The sequence below is a fragment of the Buteo buteo genome, chromosome 8, assembly GCF_964188355.1.
Source record: "Buteo buteo chromosome 8, bButBut1.hap1.1, whole genome shotgun sequence".
NCBI classification, from domain to species: Eukaryota; Metazoa; Chordata; class Aves; order Accipitriformes; family Accipitridae; genus Buteo; species Buteo buteo.
Genome location: NC_134178.1, coordinates 46167010 through 46176777, shown reverse-complemented (window position 1 = coordinate 46176777; position 9768 = coordinate 46167010). Strand labels below are relative to the sequence as shown.

The 9768-nt window shown below is 39.2% G+C and overlaps 1 protein-coding gene across 2 annotated transcripts; it reads right to left on the bottom strand.

Annotated features, from left to right (window-relative positions):
* Positions 1-666: 666 nt before the first annotated feature.
* On the bottom strand, positions 667-9736 carry FAM162A (family with sequence similarity 162 member A). 2 transcript variants are annotated; one of them, XM_075034484.1, is made up of 6 exons: positions 9557-9736; positions 9046-9266; positions 8438-8563; positions 6026-6134; positions 2730-2838; positions 667-945 (listed from the first exon to the last, which is right to left on the bottom strand). In XM_075034484.1, exons 3-6 carry the CDS (start codon positions 8514-8516, stop codon positions 850-852), a joined length of 393 nt encoding a protein of 130 aa, XP_074890585.1. In that variant the 5' UTR covers positions 8517-8563; positions 9046-9266; positions 9557-9736; the 3' UTR covers positions 667-849. The 2 variants fall into 2 exon arrangements, with proteins under 2 accessions (XP_074890585.1, XP_074890584.1); XM_075034483.1 differs by lacking the exon at positions 9046-9266 and having other exon boundaries at positions 9557-9715.
* Positions 9737-9768: the final 32 nt, after the last annotated feature.

Below are 9768 nucleotides of genomic sequence, written 5' to 3'. Positions count from 1 at the left end.
TAAAAACCCTTAGGTTGTCATCTGCAACACACTGGTTCTCTGCAATGCCATTTCACTTTTGATCTCCCTCCTCTTTTTATCAAAGGCAGGCAGTTCTTCACAAGAAGTAATCCTTTACTTAAATGCAGCCAGAATATATTGGATCTAGACCAGGTAAGCAGACTTTTTAATAACTTAACGATCATTTTGATGATGTTAATGCAGGTCACACAATCATTCTTGACTCAAGGGCTCCCCAAATAACTGTTCTCTCTTGCACAAAGAGGAACATACAGAATATTTGAAGCAGCCAGTAACAATATAGAATACATATAGCACCATTCTTCCTGAAGGAACCTTGGAGGGACCTGAAATAGTCAGTGATAGCAGATGACAGCCCTGTGAAGGTATTTTTTATGTACAAGTGGAAACCAAATAGGCTGTCCTTTTGTGTCCCACTTACTTACATTCTCCTAAGTAAGTGGTTAGTAAGAGCGTGAGACTTCATAAGAGAGACTGGTACCAAGAATGCAGGTAAAACTCCTGCAGTCTTTTAAAAGACACTTAGTCTTTTAAAAGACACTTAGTCTAGTGCATAGCACATGTGAGAAACAACTATTCTGTCTGTCCAGTTTGCTCACTTGTCCTGTTCCACTAAACAGGAAAAAGAGACTTAGGAAGAAAGGGGAGGTTTTTAGAAAAAGAAAATAGGTATTTCTGGTTTTATTAATTACAAGATAATGTATTCATTCTTTCTTGAACATGAGAGTACAGAACTAACATACAGGAAAGATGTGACTATACCCTCCTTCCAGTGCTGAAAAGGACTCAGCTTTTCTTTCCCAGTCCTTGGTCTCTTCATTTTCTCCTCTAAGATTTAGCAGATGTACTCCGAGTAGCTTCCTCTCTCCATTGAGCTTTCTTCTCCAAGTTTATGCTTGTAAGAGATTCATTCCTTTTTATAGCCTACAATATAATGACAAAGCAAGAGCAGAAGGTATCACCTAAAGGACCACAGAGATGAAACTTGAATCAAGTTTACAAAATATCTGGCCTATCCTTATCAAGGCATAGTTCTGTCAGCTTTAATGCCAGGAAGAGAGAGGGTTAAAATAAAACATCCAGAGACTATTTTGGCTTAAACACATTACTTCTCTGGGAATAAATTAAACCCTTTTGTTAAGACACTAGAAGATGTATTCTGTGCTTCTGGTCAGTATTTAATACTAATCTCTCATCTTCAGAAGTCAGAGGTACTGGAAACAAATCAAAAGTTAAACTTAATAGATTCCAGCTGCTGTGAAAACAAGGGTTCCAAAGCAGCTGTCCTCCTCTCTTTCTGGTGTTTGCATTCATACTACTACAATGTAAGAGAAAAATGTTCTGGGAATTGTCAGTGTTTGATCTCTTCTGCTAAAGCCAGTGAAAAACCTTTCCACTGTTTTGTTTCAGAGTGCTGCATCCTTTTCATTTTCATAGGTGAATGCTGACACAAATGTCACTTGACACTTCAGTAGTTCACAGTGCTAAGGTTGAGACTGTTACTAGTTTCAAGGTTTCTCTAGAACCCTTAGTAGTCTACAGAAACGAGTTTGAACATTGTCATCACAAGAACTGCTTTAGAGAAAGGCAGCATACAAATAAGGTTCTGCCCATCCATGTAGGTGCTTTAAGCTTAGGGTTTTCTGCTTCCAGTCATCCTTAAAAGAATGTAGTGGACTGTGTTTCTGTTACCACTGTGCTTTTTATCCAAAGTAACATGACAATAAGCTGCACAGATTATATTCACATTCCTTGACTTTAAGACTAATGCTGCCAAGAGGCTTTAGCTTGGCTTCAGTATACAAAAAGCGCTCCTTGCTTCTTTACAGAAATACCTCAAAGTTAATAGTTCACCAACTGTGTTAAAACACACATAAAATTAAAGCACGACTAACCTTTGCTGCACTCGGAATCTTAAACTTTACTCTCTTCATATGATGCAAATTAAATCATAGACCTAATTCTGCCACATACTGAACTTCGTTGATATCTTGTCAAATTCTATGTGAGGGATGCTCAGCATCTGCAGGACATGGGAGCTTTTCTATGAAATAGTTTTTCAATTCAACAAACAATAATTTAAGAAAACTTATTCCATCCACACTACAGGAAGACTATTTTCTAATGCAATTAAAGGGCACAGAATTATTACTGACCATCTCCTCACTGTTCAAAAGACTTTTGAAAATTCTCAAGCCTGTTTGTGGAGAAACACACTCATTTGCTATTTCCATTATATTGATTCTACGAGTGTTGCAGCATGTAGAGAGGCATTTGTAACAGGTCCATACAGTCACTGTATGGGCCCCAGTGGCACAAGGAGCATTTACCTGCCTACCAGATCCTCACCACAGAAGGTGCTCTTTCCTTTCAAACTCTTGCAGCCCATCAGGAAAAAAAAGGTGTTAAAACAGCGCAAGCTAAAATTAAGTATTGCACTAAGAAAAAAAGACTTTTTTTTTTCTTTTCCTCTTAAAGGAAGCATATACAGTCTTAACAGTGACATCACCCTTTTCTGACTTAAGAATTAATCAATGAAGGTCACTTCTGGGGAACTAGACGGACTTATTTTTAGTTTTTACTCAGTGATAAAATGGAAAAAAAAAAAAACCAAACCCAAAACAAAACAGTACTAACAATCCATAAGAGGAACTGAGGAGTTCATGTAAAGATTGATTTGCACTCACCAGCCAAAAATCTGTGCTTACCTGCTTCCCTTTAATCACCATTACTATGCATCCCAATATTGTCAAGGCAATCATTACATAGCTGATCTTCACACGCAGTGTGGTCTTTGCTGCTCTGATTGTTTCAATCCTCAAGAAATAATAATAAAAGAACAGAGTCATTATGAGAGACCCAAATAAATCATTTGGCTAATTGTTTAATTTCTCCTAGCATGCTCTCTGTCATTTGTATAATGCTAGCGGTACTTGGCTCTTTTCACAAAAAGGTTTTAGAAGAATGGGGAAGGCTTATCCCCAGCTACCTTGGGAGATACTTGGTCACAAAGGCATTCCTTTCAAAGTTGGAAACAAACCCAACATTTTTAATTTCAGTTATATAATTGTTAAGAGACAATATTGCCTTTCCAGACCACTGGACTGCAACGCAAAGGAGGAACGCTGCAGTATTTGAGTATGGATGTTCACTATGGAGAGGACAGGAAAAAGAGAGGGAAGGTTTTACTAATACAATGTTTTTCTTAATGTTAGCTCCCTCTGTGCTCACTACCACCTTCCAGTATCTGCAAAGCTATCCATATTAGAACCGTGGTGTATTTAACATTGTTAAAACATGCATTTTCGCTCAATAACAGAATCATGGTAAAAACCATTTGTCAGCAGGAATAAAATACATAGTGTTTAACAGCTGGGAGTTTCTTGGGCAGAGGGAAGCATTATCACAGCTTAATTCTTTCTGCCTGAACTTCAAAATAGTTTCATTTATGACATAGTCTATATTTTCGAGCAGGAAGGCTTCCTCTACTACAGGATTTCATCATGCTATAGATGACATACTGGCTGCTGAATGTAATACTCCTCCAAAATTCTGAATAGGACTTGGTAAAAGACTAGTGATTACCACTTCCCTCCTGCTAGAGTAAATAGTCTTAAGGTAATCTAAGGAGGCATGGAGGATTGTAAGCTTTCCAACATCAGCTTTGGACAGAGGACTCCTTTAAATCTTTCTGGTTTTTATTTCAGGGGGCTTATCTAGCCACACCAGTAGCTATACTACTCCTTCAGGAAACCTGTTGCCTAGTCTGCTGTTATCCTTTAAAAACCAGAAATGTTCCACAAGAAGAGTATCAGTTATTAAAGCCTTCCAGCTGCACATGTGGTGAGTCAAAACAAAAAAATAATTTATTTTCAGTTGGGTTAAACTCTGAAGATCATTCTACCCAAATGACATCTCAGTTAGTTACAGCAAATTTAAAGTTCGTATTAGAGATACCAATACAAGAAGGGCCAGTAAAGCATAATGATTTTAGATGTGCTTTCTAACCAAAGACCTATACCCTATATGTGTAACTCCCCTTGCAGAATTTAGAGCAGTTGACTCCCTTCTCAAGGGTCTAATATTCTCATTGATTAAATTTGGCCTATTATAAAATTACAGATGACTAGAAAAGCATCAACATCATGTGATGAAAGAATAAATGCATGAAACTAGGTAATTATACCCCAGACTAACATGGATAGTGGATTTAGTGGAACTGGGAAATTACCACTGTACAGAAACATGAGTGAATATGGAATCTTTTACCATATTTTGACCCTTGTACTTGGAGGAAAAAAGATACCGAAGGATTCATGGTAGTTCAACATGGTAAATCACATAGGACCTGAGAATTGAAGAGAGTTTTGTCCTTGTTTTTGAAGAGGAGGGCAAGAGTGATTTGATCACTGTTTCAAAATATTGATACAAGATTTCTGATCATAGGGAACATGTCCATCTGCCATGAAACTAATAGTTAAATTTAGCTTCCAGGTTATTTGTTTCTGGTAATAATCTGCAATGAACAAATTGGGCGCAGGCTGCAATTAAGCTGAAATGCACAGAAGTGGGATTTAAAAACTTCATTAGTTAATTTCTTTAAGTACCTTAGATGTGTTAGAGTATACAAGAGGAAAAGGTAGTTATCTGGACACAATTTGCATTTTAAATCAAATCAGTGGCTAAGATGAACATTTGTTTAATAAATGAGTTACTTCTGATCACCACATCTTCCAAGATTACCAAGTTATATTGCAAGCCCTTACAACCCACTCTTAATTCAGCTCAGAACAGGAAAACAAGCTTTTGTGCTTTTATAGTTCTCAATCGTCTTCTCAGATTTGGCTGAACTATTTGCCTAAATAAAAAAAAAAAAGAAAAAAAAGAATTCCCTATGCATTTGCAAAAATGGTCAGCTTTTATCAGAAGTTGGTTTGTCCTTTCAATAAACCATTGAAATGACTTGAATCGCTCTGCTAACTCTGTTTTCTTAAACACACTCATAAACAAGTGTTTGGTGTGCAAAAATACATGAACTGACAATTTAGTAAAGTTTTAATAATTTACACCTTTGTGTATTTCAAATGTAATTTTAAGAAAAATTATTCAATACAAAATTGAAGAATTCTTTTTTAACAGTATTTATCCATTGTGATACATTTAGAAAAAACTTAGATACATGGGTGGATTTTCAATTCCTGTATGGTGCATCCAAACAGAATATCTTTAGAGGCCAGCTACATAGTTTGCTTACCCAAGTAGTACAAGATTTACTGTATCTTTTTAATGTAAATAAATACATATATTTAAAAGCATTACAAGCATGTTTTAAATAACTATACTACCACCAGGAATGTTTTTTAAACTAATAATCGCCTGTTGTTGTTAAGTTTGATCTTCATTTTAGATAGACAAACTAGAACATCCAGTTTTATTTTCTACTTTTCACACAGGGCAAAGCATTGACATTTGGACTCCGCCAGCAACAGGGAAATTTTGACTATATGTATTTTTTGTTAGGGAGCCTTTCCACTGTTTGTTAGTTTAGATTGCAAGAGTAAAGAAAGTTGGCCCATGCCCTCTAGATTAATAAATATTTTAAATAAGTTTCAGTTATTTTATAGCTGTATCATGAAAGTTGCACACAATGGGAGACTGACATATAAAGAAAAGCACTAGAAAAAGCTCACTAATATTCGCAAAAAGCTTTTTTTGATTGGGAGAGAAGAGTAAAAATTAACTGATTTGTGATGTTTTTCTAATGAAACAACTGATAGATGCTGGTCATCCCTTCAGAAAAAAAATCAGAAGGGATATATTATCTCAGCAATACAGAATTGCTCAGGTCATCTCATCTACAAGACGATACACCAAACAAAGCAGTGTAAGATTTTTCAGCTGTGAAAACCCATTCCATTTAAGAAAAGTCATTCTGGAGTTACATTCAAGTAACTTACTCCTGCATAGACAACGTCTCTTTTACAGCTTCAAAACTGGCACTTACGAGACAGTCTCTGGTATATCCTCTGGTTTTTTGAAATGGCCTGCCCACAACAAAAATCTTTTCTCCCAGTCTGTAGGCTTGTGTCCAGGCACCCTCAAAGGAGACCGACCTAAAAAAAAAACCCCAGTGAAACGCACAAACAAACAAAACCCCCAAAACAACAGTCAGAGAAGCTGAATTGCCACAGCTGTAATGAGACCAATTAGGGTAAGCAATGCAGAATTTTAAGTAAGATTGCTAGAGTTGGTTAGGGAACCAAAAGTATATCGCAGTCAGATTAACAAACCTGTAAATATGGACTAAACTGAGGCCATGTAAGGAAAGCCCAATCTTGCCCAAGACCTCTGTATTTGTAGCTCTAAATTTGTAGAACCTGCTCCAGCATCTAAGCTTCCTAAGGTGCTGTGATATTACAGTTTTCCTATTACATTTAAATTAGTTAAAAAAAAAATAAAATCAAATGGAACTGCTACAGAAAAGCCAATAAGCTGCACCATTACATCACAGAATGTTAACTTTTCCAGGCGGTGTAAGATTTTATCTTATCTGGAGGTATAAACAAACAGATGACCATAGGCAAAGATTAGTCCCTTAATTTTCAGCTCAGTCTTTCAAATTTCATATACAAAATATTCAGAATGTAACGGGGGAAGGTTTCTGTACATAATATACCATTAAAATCTAGCAAACAAAGTGTAAAGATAGATAGCTTTTTTTCTTTTTTTTAAACAATGGGAGGTATCCTGTATGGATGTATGCTGCCTCATGGATTCATGAATTATGTAGGAAGTAGGGTGGATACACAGTTTGCTGACAACACTAAGTTATTCAAAAACATAGAGAAGAGGGCTATGTGCAAAGAGCCGCAGGGCTTCAGAATCCCGAGTCCATGAGATAGCCAGTGAAACCCCACGTACATGAACAGGAAGCAATTCCAGTTCACATACAAATGGCAGACTCTAACCTAACCATTATTGCTGAGGAGTAAGTCCTTGGGGTTTCATAGAGTTTTTGGCAAAATGTTCAGTAATAGTGAGAAAGGGAAACAGCATTACTAGCAATGATTAGGAACACAGACCAACACAAAAGCATTACTACGCCATTGTATAAAACCGTGACTCCAGCATTTTGAAAAGCATGTGAAATACTGATCCCTCATCTCAGAAACAGCTGAAATAGAATGGGCACAGCGAAAATTGGTAAGGATGACCACAGGTATGGAACGGCCACCATAAAAGAAACAGTATCATACACTGAGACCCTGTGGCCTGGAAAAGCAGTAATTGAAACTCCCTCCAGCACAATAGAGGGCACCAGAATCAGAAGTGACATTAGGAGTGTAAGTTACAATGAACAGGTCCTGTTTTGGAAGGGGTCCTCAATCAAGGAACATCAGATTGAAAAAAGCATGCCATCAGGTTCAAAAACAAACACAGGACTGTACTTGTTTTCTCGCAGCACGGTTCAGCTGAGGAATTCCTTCTCAGAGAACGTGGATGCTAAAAATATGTCCAGCTTCAATAGACTGGACAGATTTATGAAAGAAAAATCCAGTGAGGACCATTAAACACAAAGACGCCACCTCTGGGACAGCAGTCTAGGGGAGAAACACTATGTTTGCCCTCTTTCTATACTCTTCCTTAGATCCTTGCTATTGGTCACCATTCCTATTATTCTTTGCAAAAATGTATGGGGCCTCCTTTACTGGCCACTACAGGAGACATCACACCATTATGGAGACCTTTGGTCTTACCCAGTACAGCTGCGTTATGTTTTTAACACAGAAGTATGCAAAATGCTTCACATCTGTATGCTCCTTTTATTCTAGCATCAGTAGGCCATGAAGGGAATCTGTTATACAGGAATTCTGATTAGAGCATTGTAACTGTCCCCTATATAGTGAAAAAATGTTTCATGGCCTGAGCTTTACTTGACCAACTCCACCCTTAAACATGAACCAAGCCAATGATTCAGACTCCCTCCTGCAGGACATGTTCAATTTTGTGAACAGCTGGAGTTGGTTGTACTATGAAAAACTGCAGAAGTATTTTAGCTCGTACGACATTCCTGAACATCGGTAGTTTATATTGGGGTTGAACAGTCTGTTCTAGAGCACAGCTGAAGAGCCTCAGCGTAGGACTGCACATCAGATAAGATACTAGTGACCTGCTACAAAGTGAAAGCTGTGTTATTGTCACAAGAAGAAATATTGACCCCTGGCTTTGTTAAAAAACAAGATTTTATTGCCAAATTTAGTGCTCAGTTTTTCAGTCTAAGGATCAGAATTCCCTCTCACAAAATCAGGAATATTAGCATCTATGTCAGCCAAATTCCTGTTCAGATGACTGCAGCCGGGATATCCGAGTATTTCGTGGCACGAAACATAGCATGACTGTTATCAAAAACTCTTACTTCTTGGCGGAAGTTGACTTTGTTCCTGGGGTTTAATGCAAAGCCGCCTGCTTATCTTCGGATCCACTCCTTTAGTCATCCTCAGAATTGAGGGAATATTTCTTCCCAGCAGTTTAACAGCCCTATCTGGAAGAGAAAGCAGAGGAAGCAAAGGGGCCAAATCTAACTCAGAATAGTAGAGAGTGAGAATACTACTAGCTTTTAAATGGAAGTGGTTGATTTTTTTAAACACAAGAGAAAGAAGAAAGAAAAACAGTAGGTACAAATCTAGTATTATGCGAGAAGCACCAGATTTAGTTGTAACAGAACCTACCAAAGAAATTAAAGCTTGTCTATAAGCTATGACTTGAGCTTGCCCATTAACCTTATTTCAAAAAATGGGAATTCAAGATTACAGCCTACAAGCAATTTCTAAACCACAACGCACATCACAACTTCAAGGAACTTATCTATTCAAATGCTGCAGATATACTTTGGACACTGCAATTTTAAGGACCGCACACCAGCATTCTGCCAATCTTGTCACATCCCAAAAGCGAGTCGCAGACTTGACAGAGTCAAGAAAAAAAGCCAAAAAAAGCAAAATCTTGCCATATTGAGATACCTACTTTGTAGTGTATTAGAAAAGGACAGGGCACCTATGAAAACATACTCTCAAGAAGGAGCTTCTAATTCATTAATTAATAGAATGAAAAAATTCTGAGGGGGGAAAAATACTTTGAAAGGCAAAACGGGACTTTTAAACATAGAAATTGACTTATTTTTTCCTTCCTTATGCTAGCTGAAAACGTCTCTCCTACGAGAAACAGCTGCCCTTTACGTTCCAGCTCTGAAAAAAAGAAAAATAAAAATAAACGTACATTTTACAGCCGACCCACCTCCCCAAACGAAACCAGCCGGCCTTCAAGCCTTAACGCCCATCGGACACGGACCACCTCAGCCCTGCCGCACCGCCCGGGGGGGGGGTCCCGCCACCTCCGGGGGTCCCACCGGGCCTCCTCGGGCCTGACAACGCCGCCTTAGTGGGGGGGGGAACCGGCGGGCAGCCCCCGAGCCTCCCAGAGCGGCGGTGGAGGCCTGTGCGTGTGTGGAGGGGGGGGGGGGGGGGGGTTCACTCACCAGCGCGTCCCCACATGGCGCGGCCTCCCGCCCCGGCGGCCTTCCCCAGGCCCTCCCCAGCTTCCCTCAATGTCACCGCTGGGCCGGCGTCCCGTCCCGTCCCGCCCCGGCTCCGGGATTGGAGAGCTGTGAGGCGGTGAAGGCGGCCCGGGCCGCCGGTGTGGGACGCCCGGCCGTGAGGAGAGCCGCTCCCTCACGGGTGAGGGGGGGGG

Excerpts from the sequence above, each read along its gene's own strand:
- FAM162A (XM_075034483.1), bottom strand. Across the intron at positions 6,135-8,437 it reads AAGTCAACTTCCGCCAAGAA|GTCGGTCTCCTTTGAGGGTG; the intron begins GTAAGAGTTTTT and ends TTTTTTTTTTAG. Across the intron at positions 946-2,729 it reads TGGTGATTAAAGGGAAGCAG|GCTATAAAAAGGAATGAATC; the intron begins GTAAGCACAGAT and ends ATTATATTGTAG.